Source organism: Piliocolobus tephrosceles, chromosome 12 (genome assembly GCF_002776525.5).
Source record: "Piliocolobus tephrosceles isolate RC106 chromosome 12, ASM277652v3, whole genome shotgun sequence".
Lineage (NCBI taxonomy): Eukaryota > Metazoa > Chordata > Mammalia > Primates > Cercopithecidae > Piliocolobus > Piliocolobus tephrosceles.
The window spans coordinates 115649053-115673666 of NC_045445.1; the positions used below are offsets into that span (position 1 = coordinate 115649053).

Genomic DNA, 24614 nt, shown 5'->3' on the forward strand with positions numbered 1-24614 from the left:
TATGGAAATATATCTTAGAAAACAGAAACTTTAGAATTATTTCCAAAGTACTATGATTAAAAACATAACAACTTATGAGTATTCCTTGGAAATAATTTAAAAAATAAAATCACCAAATTGTATAACTGCAAAGAAATACGTGGAACAAATTTAGTCATTTACTGCTCATTTTTTAAGAACTATGTATTGAAGCACAGAGTTTTAGTTTTGGCACCTAAAATCCTATAGCAGAAGTCTAAGTAACCATGCTGAACCCCAGAGCAATCAAATCAAAATCTATAGGTGAATCTGGTCTTCAGAATTTTTGGAAACTTTTTCACTCATTCTAATGTGTAGCTAAGTTTGAGAATGGCTTTGGATGGTTCCTTAATAGTACTGAGTAAATTGTTCCAGAGTATTTTTCATATAACATTTTCTATCACTCTTTCATAAAGATTCTCTTCTATGACTGTGTCAGCATTTCAATGGGAGGGAGTCCAAGTGGCAATCATACTACTGGTGACATTCTCTCCTATTTTGACTTTTTCCTCTAATGGAAAATGGGTGATGGAAGAAAATATAGCTGAGAGCTATCGCACAAATTTTAATTTAGGCAAATAGAATGTTCAATATAGATGTTTGAGGCTGAACTCAGCTTGGCTTTCTTCAATTCGTTTTTTTCTAACCACATTTGTTAACATGCCAATTAACTTGCATATGGCTCTTAATCATTTTGGGGACAGTGACAACTATGTATAAACAGCTACTTAAATGTCTTGTAATTTTTTAAATTACACAGATACTTTCACATACATTTTTTTTTTCCTTTTCCACTAATTTCAACGTTGAATCTTTGATATGTAAGAACAACCCAACATGGGCACCTGTTGAAAGTCACCATGTCATTATGTGTTGATGAACATTTTGTAGGGGAGACCATGGCCCTGTTGCTTAGATTACTGCAAGCAAGAGCAGAGTTGCCTAGCAGTGGCTCCAATATCTTTACTATTCTATTTGTTTTTTCCCAAAGAATTCTAATCTCTCTTTTTTTAATTTTTACTTATTTATTTATTTATTTATTTTATTATACTTTAAGTTTTAGGGTACATGTGCACAACGTGCAGGTTTGTTACATATGTATACTTGTGCCATGTTGGTGTGCTGCACCCATCAACTCGTCATTAACGTCAGGCATACCTCCCAATATCCCTCCCCCTTCTCCCCTCCCCATAATAGGCCGCAGTGTGTGATGTTCCCCTTCCAGAGTCCAAGTGATCTCATTGTTCAGTTCCCACCTATGAGTGAGAACATGCGGTGTTTGGTTTTCTCTTCTTGTGATAGTTTGCTAAGAATGATGGTTTCCAGCTGCATCCATGTCCCTACAAAGGACGCAAACTCATCGTTTTTTATGGCTGCATAGTATTCCATGGTGTATATGTGCCACATTTTCTTAATCCAGTCTGTCACTGATGGACATTTGGGTTGATTCCAAGTCTTTGCTATTGTGAATAGTGCCGCAATAAACATACGTGTGCATGTGTCTTTGTAGTAGCATAATTTATAATCCTTTGGGTATATACCCAGTAGTGGGATGGCTGGGTCATATGGTACATCTAGTTCTAGATCCTTGAGGAATTGCCATACTGTTTTCCATAATGGTTGAACTAGTTTACAATCCCACCAACAGTGTAAAAGTGTTCCTATTTCTCCACATCCTCTCCAACACCTGTTGTTTCCTGACTTTTTAATGATTGCCAATCTAACTGGTGTGAGATGGTATCTCATTGTGGTTTTGATTTGCATTTCTCTGATGGCGAGTGATGATGAGCATTTTTTCATGTGTCTGTTGGCTGTATGAATGTCTTCTTTTGAGAAATGTCTGTTCATATCCTTTCCCCACTTTTGGATGGGGTTGTTTGTTTTCTTCTTGTATATTTGTTTGAGTTCTTTGTAGATTCTGGAAATTAGTCCTTTGTCAGATGAGTAGATTGCAAAAATTTTCTCCCCTTCTGTAGGTTGCCTGTTCACTCTGATGGTAGTTTCTTTTGCTGTGCAGAAGCTCTTTAGTTTAATTAGATCCCATTTGTCAATTTTGGCTTTTGCTGCCGTTGCTTTTGGTGTTTTAGACATGAAGTCCTTGCCCATGCCTATGTCCTGAATGGTACTACCTAGATTTTCTTCTAGGGTTTTTATGGTAATAGGTCTAACATTTAAGTCTCTAATCTATCTTGAATTAATCTTCGTATAAGGAGTGAGGAAAGGATCCAGTTTCAGCTTTCTACTTATGGCTAGCCAATTTTCCCAGCACCATTTATTAAATAGGGAATCCTTTCCCCATTTCTTGTTTTTGTCAGGTTTGTCAAAGATCAGATGGCTGTAGATGTGTGGTATTATTTCTGAGGGCTCGGTTCTGTTCCATTGGTCTATATCTCTGTTTTGGTACCAGTACCATGCTGTTTTGGTTACTGTAGCCTTGTAGTATAGTTTGAAGTCAGGTAGCGTGACGCCTCCAGCTTTGTCCTTTTGACTTAGGATTGTCTTGGCAATGCGGGCTCTTTTTTGGTCCCATATGAACTTTAAAGCAGTTTTTTTCAGGTAGCATGATGCCTCCAGCTTCGTTCTTTTGGCTTAGGATTGTCTTGGCTATGCGGGCTCTTTTCTGGTTCCATATGAACTTTAAAGTAGTTTTTTCCAATCCTGTGAAGAAAGTCATTGGTAGCTTGATGGAGATAGCATTGAATCTATAAATAACCTTGGGCAGTATGGCCATTTTCACGATATTGATTCTTCCTATCCATGAGCATGGTATGTTCTTCCATTTGTTTGTGTCTTCTTTTATTTCACTGAGCAGTGGTTTGTAATTCTCCTTTAGGAGGTCCTTCACATCCTTGTAAGTTGGATTCCTAGGTATTTTATTCTCTTTGAAGCAATTGTGAATGGAAGTTCACTCATGATTTGGCTGTTTGTCTGTTATTGGTGTATAGGAATGCTTGTGATTTTTGCACATTAATTTTGTATCCTGAGACTTTGCTGAAGTTGCTTATCAGTTTAAGGAGATTTTGGGCTGAGATGATAGGGTTTTCTAAATATACAATCATGTCATCTGCAAACAGGGACAATTTGACTTCTTCTTTTCCTAACTGAATACCCTTGATTTCTTTCTCTTGCCTGATTGCCCTAGAAAGAACTTCCAACACTATGTTGAATAGGAGTGGTGAGAGAGGGCATCCCTGTCTTGTGCCAGTTTTCAAAGGGAATTTTTCCAGTTTTTGCCCATTCAGTATGATATTGGCTGTGGGTTTGTCATAAATAGCTCTTATTATTTTGAGATGTGTTCCATCAATACCGAATTTGTTGAGAGTTTTTAGCATGAAGCGCTGTTGAATTTTGTCAAAGGTCTTTTCTGCATCTATTGAGATAATCATGTGGTTCTTGTCTTTGGTTCTGTTTATATGCTGGATTATATTTATTGATTTGCATATGTTGAACCAGCCTTGCATCCCAGGGATGAAGCCCACTTGATCATGTTGTTTAAGCTTTTTGATGATTTTTTGTAACCTTGTGTCCCATGTAGTAGATTTATGAGCAGGCATAGAGGAAGGAAACAAATTACCTTCAAAGAAGAGGGCCTCATAATTAAATATTGAAAAACACTGCCATGTTTTGTTCGCCAAGCTAGGACGTCAGGTGTTCCAGAGTCTGCTACAGACCAGACTTCCTCCTTCCATCTCTTTTTCCCTCCCATTGACAATGTCAGTACAATTTAGAAAACAGGGAATTTTTAACCCAAATAAAACTATTAATTTAAACTAGTTGCAGTAACTGCACATTAAAAAAGAATTTATAATTGCAGTCTTCCTGGGTTTATTAAAGAAGCTAAATCTTATAACTCACTTTAAATATGATCGGTCATATTTAAACATTCCAAGCTATCAAAATCAATGGCTTAAAAATAAAGATATAACTGCAGATTTTGGTCTATCAGATTGAGCTTATGATTTCATTAGGGAATAAAACAGACTCTTATACTGTAGATAGGCACATTTGATTGCCAAACGACTTGCAACTGTGTAACTTTACAGCCTGCTTTACTGATTTATGAGTTAGACAGCAGAAACCTGCAAAGGGGGAATTTATGTGATAATTAGATAATTTAATCAGAGAAGAAAAAAATGGAGAACTAATCCAGAGAGTCAGGCTCAAATTTTAAATCCCATATAGCCATAGCTGTAGACATTTTTTTTTCTTTTTACACAGTACAGTAGATATGACGGTAAACCTAGTGCAGTTAATTTTGAATCTGTTCTAACCTTGAAATGCCACCCCTATGTGTTGCTATGTAGAACTTAATACTCTCCATTTGAGAATAACTCTTATTAGATTCACATGTTTAAAAGTGTGCGAAACAGTCACAAACAAAAGTTGCAGGAGATGTAAAATACTAAAAACTTTACAGCCACACGTCACTGACTGTACCTGGAAAACCTGTACAGTATTATGTCCATACAGGCTATATGATAAAGATATAGGTTTCTTTCATATTAATTTGATGCATACATTTTAAGTCTGAAATTAAGCTATAGTACGCTTTTGTAAAAATCTCTCTACAAATTATAAATATAAGGATGAAATTATTAAAAGTAATGGCAAAAACTGCAATTACTTTTGCACCAACCTAATGACATCACGCTGCAGTCACAGTGAAGACTATGGCAACACTCTGAATATTTTGAAGTGATCTAAATTTATCCTATTATTTCCCAGGTTTCTCTTATACAAATGGATGTTTACTCCAAAGATAGCCCACAGAAAATTTATCGACCTAAAATGCACAGCCAGATAACACATAGCCTAACATACTATGTTTTATTTTTCTTTCAGCATTTATTGTGATTGTTAAATCTTTTATTTGCTTTTCAAAATCTTTTATTTGCTCTTCTAAAATTTTCCCTATGTACTGTCATTCTCTACCCACTAAAGTTCAGCTGTAAGATCGTGGGCCACCTAGCAGATTTCCAACAGATAGCTGGCAAATTTATTGAATTCCACTGAGGTTTAGTCACTAAGTATGTGTCAGACAAATGTAATAGGTAATGTAAAATTGTAAAATGTGAATAAGCCTAAAATGGTCCTTCCTATCTTGCCACTCGTTAGATAGCACCAAAGAAAAATAAAAGTTTAGAAATTGCTGGCCACTCACGTTTACCATAATAGTCAAGAACCATTTTTCCAATGGAACTTGATAGTATCATAATGATATCTTGTCATAGTGCTTCATGATTGCCCAACTTTGAAGCTCTGAAAACCTTTCCAAAATACTTTAAATAGTACAAAATGGAACTCTTCACATGAAAAGGAAAGACTGAAGAAAAGTACCTATTTCAGCTTCTCTATGTGTTACATCCTTTTTAAGGATTATGCTATGTGAATGTCTAATACTTTCAAAGCATTCATATTATTTGATAATTACAACAGCCTAATGAGGTATAAAAGTCATGTGTTTACGGGAATATTTGAAAACACTAGAGTAATGGTTGAGGCATGGGATGAGAACAGGATGTGAATGAAAATGGACACAAAGGTTTAGGGGTTAATAAAAAATGTCCTAAAGTTGGAGTGTGGTGATGTATACATGACTCTATAAATTTACTAAAGTTCATCGACTTATATGTTCAAAATGAAAATTTTATGGTATGTAAATTATTCCTCAAAGTTGTTTTTAGAAACCTGTTGAATAGAGAATATATCAACTACTATTATATATTTAAAAAGATAATTTAAGGTTACCATCAACTTTTTCACTCCATTATTTTGATGCATAGTAAAGGGTGAAATGTCATGAATGTTGTTAAATAACCTGAAATTAACTTAAATGGTAGATATTTATTGATGGCCTACTGATGTCCACAAGATCTTACATAGTAATATCATAATGTTTCCATTGTTTACATTCTATTACATTAAATAAATTTTAATGCTAAAGCATTTTTACTGAAGCTGATATTTTGACTCAGATCTCCTTTCTCCACTTTAATAATTCGCCCTTTATCAAGTGAAAATTAACCTACAAGTACAATCTCCCAATTATTTCTATGCAGCATTCCAAAATGTTCCCTAGAGTTTGATTTACTCGTTTGTCTATTTTGAAAAGTAACCATAATTATTTGAAAATATGTTATGTCTATTTTTAATTGTTGTAGGCATATAGTAGGTATACAGAGGTTACATGAGATATTTTGATACAGGTATGCAATGCATAGTAATCACATCGGGGTAAATGGGGTATCTGTCACCTCAAGCATCTATCCTTTGTGATATAAAAAAGTTTCTCTAACCATTTAATAGAAATATGTGTATTTCAAATTCCATGGAATGCTTTGCATTGAACTCCAAATTGCCCAACCTTCCTCTCACAGGTTACTTGGTCCTTCATATCCCCTGCCAACAGATAAAAGTCAAGTGTTTGTTTATATGTTTGTAAGTTATTGTTGTCCCTATTATTTATGACTTATGACAACAATATGGCTCATTTTGGAAAATGTGGAACTTATCAGAAAGGCCTGTGTTGCAATGATCACTTATGCTATCTTGGCTTTGCTTTGTAATGCCAAGCTGCAAGAATTTCCAGGGGCAGTCTATGAAGAAAAAAATTATAAATAGAAAATTAAATGCTGGATTATAGAAGGGTCTCTTGCAAGTGAGAGGCACTGAAACTTAAGGTTCTATAGCTTCTGACTAATTCCTCATCTGGATAGTAATTCTTACTGACTCACAGTCTTTCCTTCTGTTAAATTAAACCCACACACTCTGGATGCCACAGGCCTAATCTTTGCTAGCTTGTTTCCTACAGCCTAAAATGAGATCCTATATTCTTATTCTCTGACCCTCCAAAACCCCTTCTCACCCATATGCTAGTTAAATTATGTCAACTTCCTAAAAATCACCAGATTATACAGCAGATATTAATTTTTATCTTTCTGATCACAGAGCATGAGTTTTTCTTTTTAAATTTTTCGTTATTATACTTTAAGTTCTAGGGTATGTGTGCACAACGTGCAGTTTTGTTACATACGTATACATGTGCCATGTTGGTGTGCTGCACCCATTAACTCGTCATTTACATTAGGTATATCACCTAATGCTATCCCTCACCCCTCCCCCAACCCCACAATAGGCCCCAGTGTGTGATGTTAGTTTTTCTATTACATTACATATGTTTCTGCTTTGTAATTTACTTATATATCTACATTCTGCCTCTCAAAATAAAGCTTCTGTAAGTATAGGGGCAACGGTTTTGTTCTCACTGTGTGGAATTGAGTAGTAGAAGCTGAACAATGTATTGAATTGAATTAACTAAATGCTATCAACATATAAATAAGATTAAATTTCTTTTTTTCCCCCACAAATGTCTATCTGGAGGATACTTTTATTTTAAAACCATAATTAAAGAGGGAGTGTAATTGTTCGAATGGCAGCAACTTTGTTACTTCGTAGTTATGTTACCTTGGGCGTGTTGACATTTCTACTTCATTTGTAAATGAAGATGATAAATGCTTCTGTTAATACGATTAGGAGATGGAATTAATTATATAAAGTGTGAGTGCATAAGTTCACGCAAATGTCTGCAGTGGTGAGGATACTGATGATGATTTCTTTTCTTTATTTACGTTTTGTTTGCTCTTCTTTGACACCTCTGGTATAAAAGGTTAAGGGACTATGTGTATACTTCTTTTTTTCTCGACTAACCTTGGAGGCTAAGGGGATGGAAAAACTTGTAAATACATGTACACAGATATGATTACAGATGTGTAATTTGGGCCCTCTACCCTCTCTGAGTATATTCTCATTTTTTCCCCACCAGTTTCCTTTCACAGTAACCACAATTGCTATTCAAGTTTCATCACTTTGACTTAAACTCCACCTTGATTCTCTCCTCTCATCCTCAGCAGATACCTAGGGTTTTGTGCTTATGAGGAAATGACATGTTTTATCGCTGATAACTTATAACTAAATATTTGTGCAAACAACATAGACAGGTATTTTTACATATACTGTCACATCTGATCTTTTTGACCAAAACCAATGTAGTTGACTACTGAAGAAATGAGACTTTCTCAGATAAGAAAACCTCGTTGCTGGCTTGCTATTATCATTCTTGGGCTAGACATGAGGAAATCAAGGTTCGGAACATGTTGATGCTTTGCCCAAGGTGGCAAGAGAGAGCCCTGAAATTTACATCAGATTAATGTTAACATGATTTCACCCTGATACTCAGAGAGCACCAAGTAGGAAGCATTCAACTTCTTGCATCTTCACATCTTACTTTTGTTTTCTGAGAAAGAGCCACCTCTACTCCTGCTAATATTTTCCTTTGGCCCTGAGCTTTGTGCTTCACTCTGGTTTCCTTGCTTTAAACAGGGTTTTTTTCCTAACCAATTATCTTCTTACATTAAAAAAAAAAATCACTTTATCTGTTGGCTCCTTTCATGTAGCCTTAAAGTATGTTTAAGTCTGATTGGCCTGAATTTTATTATGTGTAGAGACAAAAGTCTGCAAAAGTAATTTAAACTATTTTTGTAAGAATGCTCCTTGATCCTTAATCAGGGCAGCCCTTGAAAATATGATTTCTGCTCTCATCATCCACGGCCTCTCTTCTAGCTCCAATGGTCGTTAACCACCTCATGTACCCTGATTACTATTGATCCCATTGAACCTATCTGAAACTGACACTGTTAACCTCTCTTTCTCATTCTTAAAATTCTCACAACAATTGATGTGAGATTTTCTCTCTTGTTCTTCTTTTCCTTCTCTCTGACTGTTGTTTCTATTTATTTGGTGCTTTTCTTTCCATGTCGGTTAAATTTCTGTGTTCTCCATGGTTCTCAATTTGCCCTCTCTTCCTGCTTTCCTCTAACACTTGAAAACACTGAAAAAAATACATATTATACAAATGTACTATTTCCCTTTCTCTCTCTTTATACAGACGCACATAGTGATTATTAAAATGCAAACTCACGTCAACATACTGCTGATTTGCGTCGCATTTCCTTCCTATGAATTTCCTTAGTTATTAAATTAAATACTAACAATAAAACTACTGTTATCTGTGATTATGATCAATTTCAAATTTTGAAATTCATCTTCATGATCAAAATAGTGGAAACCATTCATTTGGAACATAAGATTATTTAGTACCTGATTTCTACCTACATTTCTTGTTATATTTTTGCCAAACTCCTTATGCTCTTCAGCGCCCTGTCTCCACACCTTGTTTCTGTTCAACCAGAAATGCTTTTGTTTTTACAACTCCTATATCCTTGCATATCCAGTATGCATATACAGTATTTAGGGCTCTTATTTAGAAGTAACAAAATTGAAGTAACTAAAGCAAAACAAATGAGAGAGAAAGATTTGTCATATGGAAACAGTAATGTGTCATAGAAACCAAGGACAATAATAAAGTTTTCACTCAAGAAGGGACTAATGCCTGTGTTTTGGTTATTTATGGTAGCCATTTATTATTCCTGCTAATGGTTTTGTGAGTTAAGAAAGCTCACCTGAATGGTTCTCTTTTGGGGTTTCTTATGTGATTTTAGTCCATTGTTGGCTGATACTATAGCAACCTGAAAGCTCAACTGGGCTGAACATCCAAGATCACTCACTCACATGGCTAGCAGTTGTTGGCTGAAAGCCTACTTGTAATTGTTGCTGAAGCATGTATCCATGGCCTTTCCATGTGACTTAGCTTTCTCAGAGCATAATATGTTGGATGGATTCTAAAAGGGAGCACCCTAAGAATGACTGTTCTAAAAATACAGAAGTGGAAGCTGCCAGGCTACTTCAGGACTTTTGCCATAACTGGTACTTGGACTATATTCTATTGGTCAAAGCAGTCAAAGAGTCAACCCAGATTTAAAGAGCTGAAGAATTAAACGTCACCTCTTGATGAGGGAGTGGTAAGAGGAGCATGTGCTGTGGGAGCTATTATTGCAGCCCTCTTTCGAAAATGCTATCTACAGGCTGGACGCGGTGGCTCACACCTGTAATCCCAGCACTTTGGGAGGCTGAGGCAGGTGGATCACTTGAGGTCAGGCGTTTGAGACCAGCCTGACCAACATGGTAAAACCCCGTCTCTGCTAAAAGTGTAAAAATTAGCTGGGCATGGTGGTGGGCACCTGTAATCGCAGCTACTTGGGAGGCTGAGGCAGGAGAATCACTTGAACTCAGGAGACAGAGGTTACAGTGAGCCAAGATAGTGCCATTGCATTCCAGCCTGGGTGACAGAGCGAGGCTCCATCTAAAAAAAAAAAAAAAAAAAAGCCAGACTGCAGCCTGCTACTGGAAGCTATCAATATTTTTGTTACCACCTTACTCCCTATGCATCTACGTCTTTCTTCTCTCTCTCTCTGCATGGACCTTTGCTCTTCCTCAATCCACTCTGCAAACTAGGGACTTCAGAAGTGCAATTTGTCAGCATATGTGACGCAATTCCAAGCACTCACAGTTTGACCAGACTTTCTTCTGTCAATTCTAATTTTCTGAGAGAAATTCTGATGATTCTCTCTTGACACAAGCATTTTCCACATTCTGATCACCCATAACATGGAGTTGTCCAGAATTATGTGGCACAGACATGGTTGTTATTGGCCCATCTTTTTGAGGAGGATTAACATTTTCAGGATGAAAGGCCCTGGTCATAACCCCTCTAAAGCATCTGTTACTCCCAGCAATGCTTACTAATTATTCAAAGTTCTACTTTAACATCAACTCCCTTGTGACATCCTCCATACGAGCATTACTCCACCCTGCATACTTCCATCTCTGTGATGTTTCTTGCTCTATAAATAATGTCAGGCACCTAGATGGATCCCTACTCCCAGATTCTAGGTTCCCAAAACGTATCAGTATTTCTCACACAAGGTAGTTGTTCAACCAAAGAAGATCATGTATATGGTAATAAAATAAGATACATTTATATGAGTATTCTCTCATTTGTTTTAAGGCAGAATTCTAACCATTTAGGTAATTCATAATTAATTTGCCTGTATAATTGTTAGGATTAATATTCTAAGGAATAATATTAAGTTAGACCTGTGAATTTATAACCTTGCATAAACAACTCCTTAACCACTTACCCCATTTTCTTGGTATAATTCTCATTACTCAGTTCAGGGCTATAGTTCTCTCTGGAAACTGCTAAGCAAAACTGGTGTTATCTTCTAATGATATGTATTAGAATTTACTCCAATTAGTGTAAATTCACTTACACTAATGTGCATTATACAAAATGATCCACATGATAATGTTTTGGGCACTCTGGTATAACTTAGTTTCTTCTCTAAATTATAATAATCTAATAATAACTGAATTTTAAATTAGAATGACTTGACCACTAGCTGATTTTTATGAATTTGACAGAAATAAATAAATAAATGTATTATTTTGGTATCCACATGCTGCAGAGATCCATGCCTATAACTGGCTCAGAAATTCGTATGTTAAATGTAGAATATACTTTACAGTAGAACTTGCTGACAAATGTCTTTATTAAATATATAAATATTGAAATGTTTTATAGTTATCTAAAATTCAAAATCAGTATCTGCAGGAAGTCATCAAATACCTAAGAGACAAATAACAATACCCATTTGGGGCATGTGACTTCCGTTTATTAAATTTATAGCTTCCCTGAAATTTAACTGAAATATGGCACATGATGACTGACTAAACAACACTAAGGCCAGGCACAGTGGCTCACGCCCATAATCACAGCACTGTGGGAGGCTGAGACAGGAGAATTGCTTAAGGCCAGGATTTTGAGACAAGCCTGGGTCACATAGCAAGACCCTGCCTGTACAATGAAATAAAATAAAATAAAAAGAAGGTGATTAAGGCGTATTTTCCACATGCAATTTTCTCATTATGTCTCATGCCTGTCACAGTTAGCTGAATCTTACAGGTTAACATCTTGTCTTTGGTCAGATTTGAGTGTAACTTCAAAGATAAAACATAACAATTCTACATATAAGATATAAATTGCCTATTGAAAATGACATCTGAAATAGTTGTTATTGACTCAAAATGATTATTGCTTTTTTCATAATAATCCCCTAGAGAAGAAATGAATCATTTCACTTTTGGCAATTTATGAAAGTAAAAAATATTTATGATAATTCTATTTAGGTGATACGCCTGCCTCGGCCTCCCAGAGTGCTAGGATTACAGGTGTGAACCACCACTCTTGGCCAATTTATGGTCGTTTTAAAGGAAGCTACATGGTAGTGATGGTTTAGGAGAGTTTCTGAGTTTTGTGTTCTTGGAAAGTTAGTTGTTCTTTGTAGAGCATGTTAACTAATAATGCTATCCTCCCAACAGAAAATCCAATCTGATTTGACAAGTCATGAGATCAGTTTAGAAGAAATGAAGAAACATAACCAGGGGAAGGAGGCTGCCCAAAGAGTCCTGTCTCAGATTGATGTTGCACAGGTATATTTTATTTCAGAAACTAAGGAACATGTTTTTGTTGGGCATTATAACATAATCCAGTCTATATTAGACAACTTGATTATTGGCAAGATTGGATTTGAGGACATTATTTGAAAACTACAAGTTGATGTCTAAACAATGAGTTTTTGGCTTTCTACATTTTAAAGATAAAATGGGTTAATTAATTACCTTTTATTTAGTATAACATTAAGAAAAAACTGCTGAATTATTCTCCCAAATGTAGGTTTTCTTGTGTTGGATGAATGGAAAAATATTGCTTTATTTTGTTTTTATTTTTCTGTATATCTTCAGAAATAAAGGCAAAACTATTAATAAAAATATGACCAGTTATTGTTTGAAAGGCAAAATTAAATCAGTGCCTTTTTACACTGTCCTTACAGAAAAAATTGCAAGATGTCTCCATGAAGTTTCGATTATTTCAGAAACCAGCCAATTTTGAGCAGCGTCTACAAGAAAGTAAGATGATTTTAGATGAAGTGAAGATGCACTTGCCTGCATTGGAAACCAAGAGTGTGGAACAGGAAGTAGTACAGTCACAGTTAAATCATTGTGTGGTATGTATTTCTGTTGGCAAATATGCAGGTACCCCTTGACTTTCCTCATTAAGAAGTATCTGCTGTTTTATAAGAAAAAATTGTTTTCAGATAACCATAATAATTACACTATATAATTTTAAGATTGAGAACAAAAATTGGCACATGTATTGTGGCCTACTCTGTGTGTCTTTTTTGAATCTATAATTCTGCTAAGAACTGTGCAGAATGTAAAAGGATGTTGCTTGTGTTTAATTTTTATGATTCTTTAAATATATTTTAAATGGAAATCTAGAAAGGAAATATATATACAGCAGTACTTGCAATAATCCTAACAACTCCATAAATAATGGATGCCAAGTAAGCTAAATGGCATGCAGAAGCCACCTTTAATTCTTAAGGCTGATTACCTTAGAGAATTTAAGGACAAACAGCTGGTGAATGGCAAAGCAAGATTCCAGTTCAGGTACTCTTATTCCAAACCTTAATAACTTTCCTTTAAACACCAGTACTGGATATACACTGAAATGCCACGAGACAACACAGAATTAAAAGGCATGGAAAGGTACAAATAGCTTATAGCATAAATCTGATTTAAACTTTGTAATACTGAGCGGTGTCCTATGTTGCTATTATTGGAAGTTCACCAACTAAGATGATTCCTCTGAAAACGTAAAGCTGAGGTATGATTGCATCTACTAGAGTAACATAAGTATTATTATAACTCTACATGTACTATCGACCACTAGAGTAGAAAGTCACATAAAATGAAAACACAGAATGTTGTTAACATTAAAGAGAAAACTAGTCTATTTAGTACTTGGTATTTTAAATAGTATTTCTACATCTACGCCATAATATCAATGAAAAACAGATTACTTCAGATACATTGTAGTCATATCATCATGACTAGGAAAATATTTTTCTTTTTAACAAATATCTTAAATACATGTTTGTGAAAAATATGAGGTATTCTTATTCAATAATATATTTTCATAATTCCAGCTTCATTTTTTGTGGTATAATTACTTTAGTTATTCTCACCCCAAAAGGAAACTTGGATTAGAAATGATAGAAAGTAGTTAATTGATATTAGATGAATAAGAATAGGAATATATGGGAACATATCCCATCTTAAATTTTGCAAAAAAAAAAAAAAACACATAAATGACCCAAGTACATTATTCATGACTAATATTTGCAAAGTGAGCACTTTTCATTCTTTTCTAGAAACAGATCTCTAATGTTACCTTATAAAATGTATCTACCAGTAAATATGAGCTGAGAACAATCTCTCCTGTGTCCAGCTATGACTGTGCCCTGTGTCAGTACAAAGGAAACTGCTGAAGGCACTTGCTAAATTGGCTTCTGGTTGTGGTTTAAATGTCAGGACCAATTCAAGCAGTTCTTTCATAAGAATATCCTTACACTGTTTAGTGTTTTCATTATTTAAGATGCTTTGTGGTGTATACCATCATCATAGTCTTGCCTTCAAGAAATGTTTGTCTATTTATAAAAGTCTTACTGGCATGAACACAAATATAAATAATATTTCTCCTCTTTGTTTATAAATATTTTATTTGCCTATTGAATGAAATGATGTTAATGGCTAACAGTACCTTGAGGGAACTGTCATCATCAAAATAAAGCATTTAGATTTTTTTGAAGTTCAGAGAGTATATAATTTAGAAAAATCTCTGATTCCAAATTAGCATAGTTGATTTTCAACATAATAATTAATTTCCGTGTTTCCAAATACACAGATATTTTTATATCTTCTAAGACAAGAGTAAAATGAAGTAAAAGAAATCATCTGGAAAGCTCAGGCAAAAGTCGTAATTATTAGTAATAAAGAAATGTTAACATCAGTTGTCAAAGAGAGGATTAATATGGAAATAGGCATATGACAATCAGGTAATTGCCCAGCCTTTACAAAATGTTTTGTTTTAGACCTTACTTTTAAACTGAAAAAAAAAAAAAAAATTAAACCTGATTTTTGTTCTAATTCCATAAAAACAATTACCTACTAGCAAGTTTATTTTTTGGTAATACTAAAATACATACTGATAGTTTAGATTTATGACTAAACAAATTAAAGGAGAGATACGTAATGTCAGCTATTATATATATATGTATACATATATACACACACATATATATTTGAATACATGGACATACACATACAAACACATATATTTCTAGGAAAACAGTTACAAAGCAAAATTAAGACACCAAGTGATGTTGGAGTGGTGTTGGTGGTATAATTGTGAACATAGCTGTCTTCCAAAGTTATGACACTTGTCTTATGATGCTTTTTTGTAGCAACCTATTTTTGTGAAACAATATGCGTGTGTTTTATAGTTGTGATGTACATGTGAATTGTAAATAATATTTTTATATCCGTTTATGTTTTTCATCAGCACTTCGAAGACAACAAATTTGAGTATTTTAATTAACATTGAAAATGACCTCACTTTGTTATATATGATACAATATATATTAAAATTATGATCTAGAAATTCAGTTGTTTTACCTTACTAATATGTAAGTACCATGAAAACAGCAGCGAATGTGTGCGTTTTGGCCACCACTGACTTCCCAGTGATTCTGATACTATCTGGTTCATAAACTCAATAAATACCCGATGAATGAGTGAATTAATTCATCCAAATTTATGGCTAGAATTATATAACTCCAACATTTAAAATAGAAGTCATGTAAAATTCAGAATTGACATTTATGTTCGTTGAAGAATAAATAGATACATGTATCTCACAAGACACATATATGATTAACTCTCAGTTTAATAAGAATAGCTGCAAATTACACATATCTGCATCTGTGTAGACAATTAAAAATAGAAAAATCAACAGAAAATGCAAAAGCTAGATATTGACCACTGCTACAAAATGCTACTCTATAAAAATTGTAAGCATTGACTAGCAATTAAGGGGCTCTCTATTTCTTTCTGTTAATAATATTATGAAGTACTTTAACTCTACTGATTATTATGTTTTGTTTTATGTTTAAACTTAGAACTTGTATAAAAGTCTGAGTGAAGTGAAGTCTGAAGTGGAAATGGTGATAAAGACTGGACGTCAGATTGTACAGAAAAAGCAGACGGAAAATCCCAAAGAACTCGATGAAAGAGTAACAGCTTTGAAACTGCATTATAATGAGCTGGGAGCAAAGGTGTGTGCATGCTGAGACCACAAACACTTCTTTCCACTTTCCTTATAAATTGTAAAGCAAGGGACAGTAAATTATGTATGATTAGAGTCTTAGAAATTCTAAACAACCCTCTCTCTCTTTCTGTGTGTGTGTGTGTGTATACACACACACATATATATATGTATGTGTGTATATATATATGTGCACACACACACACAAAGATGAACATATACACATATTTCCATGTGGAATTCTCATTAAGAAACAACAATTAATCATTGAGGCTCTGCGGCTCTGCTTTTTCAGATCGAAAAATAATGTAACCTTCAGGGAGGTTTTTCCTGCTCCGTGAGATAGTTATAAAAGGGTGTTTTTATTCTAAATGCTCCTTATTTTCATTATATAAATCTGCTTGTGATGACTTGAAGACTGGTAAATATTATAAACTGTATCTATTTATATGTAGGTATAATGTAGTTAACATATTCCACATAGGCCACATTAAGTATAAAAATTACACAGTAATTATTTCCCCATGTGGCCAAGGCTTGCAAAATCTATCACACTTGGCTAATAAGGTAGCATGGATAGCCAGTTAAGACCTATGGCTCTGTAATTATTTTTGTATCATTGTCCTGATCAGAGTCTCATGACCCCACTCCATCTCACTGTTAATTCAAGATGCCTACATCTCCTCTTTCGAAAACTGTGGGATGTCTAGGATAGTTATCTCACTTTGCTCAACTCAAATATTCTGTATGGATTTAGAGCTTTGATAGTTTAAAATTATGATACAAAGTAGTCTCTTCACTCTGTTGATTGTTTCTTTTGCTAAGCAGAAGCTTTTTAGTTTGATGCAATAACAGTCATCTAATTTTCCTCTTGTTGCCTGTGCTTTGGGAGTCAGATAAAAAAAAAAAAAAAAATTTTGCCCAGACCACTATCAGGAAGCTTTTACCTGTTTTCTTCAAATCATTTTACAGGTTCAGGTTTTAAGTCTTCAGTCCATTTTGAATTGTTTTTTTATATGGTGTGAGATAAATGTCCAATTGCATTCTCCTGCATTTGGATATCTAATTTCTCAGAATCATTTATCGAAGGGAATGTCCTTTTTTCATTGTGTGTTCTTAGCACTTTGGTTGATCAGTTGATCATAAATATGTGGATTTATTTTTGGACTCTCTGTTCTATTCCTTTGGTCTATATGTCTGTTTTTATACTACTATCCTGCTCTTTTAATTACTAGAGCATTATAGAATACTTTTGAATCAGGTAATTATCATACCTCCAGTTTCGTTCTTTTGGCTTAAGATTGTTTTGGCTATTCTGGGTCTTTTGTTGATCAAAATGAAATTTAGGATTGTTTCTTTTACATCTGCCAAAAATGTCACTGGAATTTTAATAGGGATTGCATCGAGTCTGTAAATTGCTTTGAGTGGTACAGACATCTTAACAATATTATTTATTCCAACCCATGAATATGGGATGTCTTTCCATAAACGGATATCTTACTATTTCCAAAAATGGACTTCTAACATTTTAATTTCATTCTGACTGAAAGAACTGAATTTCATGGAGGATAAAAAGTTACATTTTTACAAGTCAGGCTCTCAACTTTAGTGAGTAGAACAACATCACTGATAAAATTGTCTGTCACCTCATCTTAGACAGAAATACAAATGTCCATGTTTGAGAAATAGCTAAGGAGAGGCATATTTCTTGTATCTCACCCTGAAAGTAGATTGAAGGTTATATCTTGAAGATATTAATTGCAAATTCCTTATCATAGAAAGTAAATTTTAGAATTAAATTGAAATCTGAAAGTAACCATTTTTGTTAGTTGATAGTCTTGTTTTTATATTTTAAAAACCCTCTAATTTATATTTGGTATGTTTTAAACAAGTTTGTTGCCATCCTATGACAAAAGATTCTCCTACTTTGTTACAAAATAAGGAAACAAAATAAGGAACACTGATACTCAATTGATGGGAAAACATTATGATAATCTTGAAATAAAATACATTTCAACTGCTTGTTTGGTCTACTGGGGTACCTTTGAAATGAGATACCTTTGTATCCTCTAGAGAAATGTATCATTGTTTTAAAGATCACCACAGAGAGAAAAGTTGTATCTGCACTGGCTATCTCATTCCAGTGCTTATCAATTTTTATAGATGCCAATTATTTCATATTTAACATCAATTATGAAGGGCTGAATAATCTCTAGTCTCAAATGTATTAGAGATTGAATAATATCTAATATTAATCCTAATGCTACAGCTTCAGCTCTGGAAACATATTATTTTTATAATTATAAATTATAAATTATAAATTAATAAAATAAATTATGTTATCGTAAATTACAAATTTTCTGTTTATAATTTGGCCTGTGTGACTTTATACTAAAATAATGTATGGATGAGTATTTCTTAAATTAAGAAAATACACATTTTGGTAAAGGGGAGTTTCTCAGTTTACTTTTTAAAATAGAGTTGTTTTGTGTGTGGACTTTTTGTCAAGGGAATTTTTACAAAATCATTGCAAGAGTAAATTTAGCATAAAATAACAGACTAAATCAATTAGAATTTAAAACAATAAAAGTGACATTAGATGAATAATAGTGCCCTGAGTTGATTATTATTCAGAAATGAATGATTCTCATAATGATGTAAAACCCTATTTATTCCTGAAAATACATATTTGAGAGCTTGTATTTCTTCTAACCATTTGCCACATAGTAGTATCCTTAAAGCAAAATCAAAGTGTATGAAGAAATCATAATATCACAGAAAACAGCAAAAACATAGGCCAAAAATTTGTTTTTGAAGTAAATATCGATTTAGAAACATTTATGACTGAGGGATCATGTATAAATACCATCTTATAAAAATGCTGTAAGTCCTGTATTCTTTGGCTGAGAGTAAAAATATTGTCTGCATTTTGACTCAAAATATTTTCAACAGCAGTAGCTTTGTCTGATAAAAGCAAAGGCAACAAAGGGAATTTTATTACATTGTTCTTTTTATTTAAGAAGGAACCCTTCTGTTTTAATCATCTTCAGAATTTACATGGTTGTGTCTGCCTCAATTCAGTATGCATTACCTTTTTGGAGTAATCAACTCCAGCTGCCATAACAAAATAAAGTAAACTTGATGGCTTAAACAACACAAATTGATTTCTCCAAGTTCGGGAGCCTCCAAGTTCGGGAGTGCAAGATCAAGGTGCTGGTCCATTTGATTCCTGAAGAGTACTTTCTTCTTGTCTTACATTTTCACTGTATTCTTATATGGTGATGAGTGGGGAGAGAAATATAATTTATTAAGAGATACTACACCTAGCACCATTGATGTAATAATACCTATAATATCTTTTTATTTCTCTATGCTCTGATTTTTATGGAAATATACATAAATAGCAATACTAATATCATCCCGTAAATACATTGTTAACTTCCTGAAACAATGACTACTAAAACATTTTACCGCAGGTGGCATTCTGTTAAATGTATCCATTCCCCGCATACACACACAAAGTATAAAACTCAATTTTCCTTAAGATGGCAGTGTCTCCTGTTTTTTAAAAATGTATTTAGCTGGAAATAAACAAAATGAAATAAATAAAAATCAATAATGCATTAGCTCTGGGAAGATAGAATTTCTTTGAAATATTGAATCTGGAATCATTTTTCTACCAGTAATGTGTAGGAAAAAATATGCATAGAAACACACCGTAAGGTATATTTTCTCCCACCCCCCATGCACGCTTACAACACAAATAAAATTCTTGCAGTCAAAAGGGCAGATGTTTTTACTTAGGAAAAAAAAATAGAAGGGAAAATCTGTTTTTAAAAAATGAATTTACAGTCTCAGCAACTAAATGTTTTCTAAATGTACACACGCCTCTTCTAAAGAAAATAATGAATTTCGTTCTTTGGAATTGGAATTGTTATCAGGGTTCCGGAATATTTATTTTGATTGTAGCATTTTAGATGCTTTATACATATTTTCATCTTTGGTGTTTTTCTTGCTTATAACTAGATTCTTGTTTCGGTTGTACACACAGACACACACACATATATATGTTTGTATGTATATATGACTGATATATATATATATATGATATATATATATATATCTTTGTGTATATATATGTATCAGTCAGTGGTACCTATTATGCCTAGGGCGTGATGCACAAATGCTGGTGGTGGTATTGTTTTAACCAATTCCATTACAATTGAAATTAATCTGGACTCTACCTTTCAGATCTCTTAGCAACAAAAGCCAAATCTTGTCCGTGTTTTATTTACCTGTAAGGTAGTAAAATAAATGTAAATAAAGCTTTTGCTCTGTACATTCAGGCACAGTTTTTATTGAACCATCCCTAAAGGTAAATAATGAGAATAAAGGAAGGGATTGAGGTCTTACAATATGTCACACTCTCTCAAAATGTTGTCTGGTTTTACCCTCAGAATATTCCTGTGTTCTATTAATAAGTATAGTCATCCCATTTGATAGAAAAATGAGGTGTTCTGCCAAAAATCATACTCAAGTTGTGAGTCCACTAGGTATTGCAGAGCCTCACATACTTATATTCCATCATGCTGTTTCTGCAGAGCCAAATATTTATATCTACTGTTCAGATTCCCAGTCTTCATGACAGGAAAGAGTCTACATATATATATATATATATAGTGAAAACACATAACAACAACAACAACAACAACAAAACAAAAACAAAAAAAACACCAGGAGCAACTTTTAAGAGTTTAAACTCTTTATGTGTAAATTCCACCAGTTATAACTTATAATTAATGATTTGCAAGTCTTCATTCATTCCTTTATTCCATATATAAAGCATATTTAGCAAACCCTCTCTTTGTTCAAGGAACTTTCAGGGGTATGGGGGAGTAATCTAATGATTTGTGAGGCAAGAAGATTTGCCTTTGAGAAATTATAATTTACCTGGCTTTTGTTGATGATTTGACTGCATTTAGTAGAAAGAGATGCTGGGCTTTTTATTAAACCAACCAACTGAAATTATTAACAAAATATAGGCACATCTGACAAGGTGGTGGAGAAATACAAATTTGTTCATTTCTTATGTGAGAATATGGATAATTTGCTTTTGAGGTCTTGGTATCAAACACTGAGAACAGGAGCACAGGATCAAGTCATGAGTTTTTCTATTAATGGGGATGAATATTGTCTTCGCATTCATCTTTTTGTTCCTATTGGATGGCAAAATTGTGTTTAAGGAGGAAGTCACCTATTCACTGTATTGTTTTTGAGCAGATGTAAGACACTTTAAAGATGCAATGAGGATACAATTAATAATTCCAGGTATTACACAAATACTTTTACCTTTTGAGAGAATTAATCTGCTGTCTTCATTTCGGTTCCTTACCAGCATGAGCAAGCCTCATTTGTATATAGAGGATCGTAAACCTTCTTGCCATATTGTTGACAAATGACAGTAAGTTTTCAGTGAGGAATGAGTTTTATCTTCAGTTTGACTTGTATCATTTTATTTATCGTAAATTTTGGCCATAAATTATCTTATATTAGAGAAAAATGCTTATAGCTTTCTTTTCTACCATGACAACATACAAGACTCTGTCTTTTGGACAGACGATCTCATCTGCCCTAGACAATTTTTATTCACTCTGAATATTCAGAATATATGATTTTATAAGATATTATTTTAAAATCTGTAAGAAAATAGTTATTTTAAATAAAAGAAATATAAAAGTTCCAAATAAGTGGTTATAACTAAATTTGAATTAAAGAGTAAACTAAATTACATTTTATTATACTTCTTTTCAGGTAACAGAAAGAAAGCAACAGTTGGAGAAATGCTTAAAACTGTCCCGTAAGATGCGAAAGGAAATGAATGTCTTGACAGAATGGCTGGCAGCTACAGATATGGAATTGACAAAGCGATCAGCAGTTGAAGGAATGCCTAGTAATTTGGATTCTGAAGTTGCCTGGGGAAAGGTAAAACCTATATCACCGAAGGTTATTTTGAACATGCATGAAAACACATAGTAATATGATTTTGTAAGGAAGTATTAACATGTAGCAATAATAGCATTATAAATATTGTTTCATTTTCCCTTTCTTAAAAATTCATCTGTGCTTTTCAGGACCATGATAAAACCAATGGTAAGCTTTAGCAAGAGTCTCTCCGAAGCTACCTTAGAGTTCAGTAAATTATGAATAAGACCTTAAAAAATACATAGATCATTAGTCTGAAAATTGGTCCAGAGATGAGATCCTATAATATACTGGCTTGCCTAAGACGATACTGCCCAAATGAATCCCACAGTCATGAAGAGGACAAGGACACAGAGATTGAAGACAGTTGGGCTAGACAAGACTTGCAAGATTAGCATATTGCCAAAGTCGCATTTCAGAAAGAATCTCGAGGTGTCTATGCAGGGGCTATCATTCCCATCATCAAATGACAAAAGGGCTCCTGTAATTGTTAGCTGTTAAATTCTTGCCCTTTCTCTGATGGCCAGTCATTTCATGCTGCTTAGAACTTAAATGAAGAGACTCACAGCTTAATACTTTTTTTTTTTACAGTTTATTCATTACCAGATTACTGGAAAGTGTGTTGATATAAAGAAAATAGCTGATACTGATAACGTGTTTTACCTCAAAGTTTGCCAATGTGTTAGGCCATTTGCACCCACTTGATGTTTTAAAGTTACCAAATTAACTAGATGTATAAGAAGTTTGTGCTTTATTTTTAATTCAATGTGGCTATCCAGATGATTCAAAGTTGGGAAATTTTCAGTACATTTTGTAAAAACTTACAATCATATAAATGAGACCCAAACTGAAAACCGTCTTTATGTAGATTCAGAGAACAAGTAGTAATATATTTTGTTACATAAAATATTTTCACATACATAGTAGTGAATTAAATTGTTTTTCTTCTCTTTCAGAATAAATTTAATGTTAGATAAGATACTGAATTATAGTTACTCAGGATCATATATGAGATTACTATAGCAAGGAAGATAAAGTATATACAGGTTAAAACTCACATTAGCCTTATTTTTTCTTATCATTCAAACGTATTACTTGAGGTACTTTTGCATTAGCCTCCCCATGAAATCATTCAAATATTATAAGGTAATGAACTTTGCAAAGGTTTCTAGGTTATCCTTGTCATATAGAAGGCTTGAATAGTCTGGAGAATTATCTGCTTGTTGAATCTGCCTGGAAAATATTTTTCATAAAGTCAAGGAGCAGAGCTAATTTGAGATCTAGTAGAAAAAAACAAAGCTTAGAAAGCTGGAATTTATTTTCTTTCTTTGTAGAGTAAAGATACTTTGTCACTCTATCTAGATCTTTTGAAACTCTAAGCTGTTAATGACATACTCTAAAATCTCTTACTTGTCATATAAAAAGTATATTCATTTGCATCTAAATTACAGAATTTTTTTTTTTACCAATTTATTTGGAAGGTGCTCATTATTTCTTTAAAAATAATAATCATAAAAGAAAAAGATACACCCTGCAGATCTAAGTCAGTCAGATTTATGGTAATCATTCTAATAATTTAGCATAAAATTCAAACTCTCATATATGAAACCCCATGACTATTGAGTACATTCTCATTTCTCATGGTTTCTTGGTAGGTGGAGAGCTCGATTCAAGCTATAAGTTTTAACTGCTGTTTCAAAAGATAAATGTAAAATTTTAAAAAACTAAATTAAATTCATTTAAATGCAATACATTAAATGTAGTTGCCAGTCATTCCAAGTATTTGGAATGTGACTGCAGAAAATTGAATATCTAGAGTCAATTTCTTTATTATTATTTTTTAAAAATTTTAGACAATTTAATTTATATCTACTGAATTTCTCTCAGTTGCATTGACCTAAGAACATTATTTTTGTATGAAAATATTTGAACATCTAGTTTCAAATATTCAAATACATAAAAATGTCTATTACTCATGAAGTGATTATTTGACCTTTAGTTTATCCAAACAAAGCATAATTTCAAGTACATTGACTATAGCTAAATATTATCAGTTTTATCTTAAAGTATCTGAATTATATTTAATATAAAATTCCAGAAAAATTATTTAGGGTGACTTAAAGAGATACATATGGCATAACTTGACAAGCCTAAATAAACTGGAAAACTAGGAAAAGGAAAATTATAGTAGATAAATAATAAAAAAAACAAGTACATAGAAATATATCCACAATGTCTCATGGGTGGTGGAATGGACAGGGAACAATAAAGTCACAAATTGACACCAAGCTTCCTAACAGACAAAACCAAGAGGTAAACATATTTATGAGACCCAAAGTTTCTAAATTATTAAAATAAGAATTAAAATAATTGTAACTTTACTAGTAGTATGTTAGCTTTTTGCTAGAACTTAGTGCCAGAAGAAAATAAA

At 33.4% G+C, this 24614-nt stretch overlaps 1 protein-coding gene across 1 annotated transcript in view; it reads left to right on the top strand.

Annotated features, from left to right (window-relative positions):
- Positions 1-24614, top strand: part of DMD (dystrophin) — a 2292995-nt gene that overhangs the window by 963573 nt on the left and 1304808 nt on the right. The window contains 4 exon segments of the mRNA XM_026451980.1: positions 12355-12465; positions 12867-13040; positions 16056-16211; positions 22013-22183. Coding sequence (XP_026307765.1) covers positions 12355-12465; positions 12867-13040; positions 16056-16211; positions 22013-22183 — 612 coding nt within the window.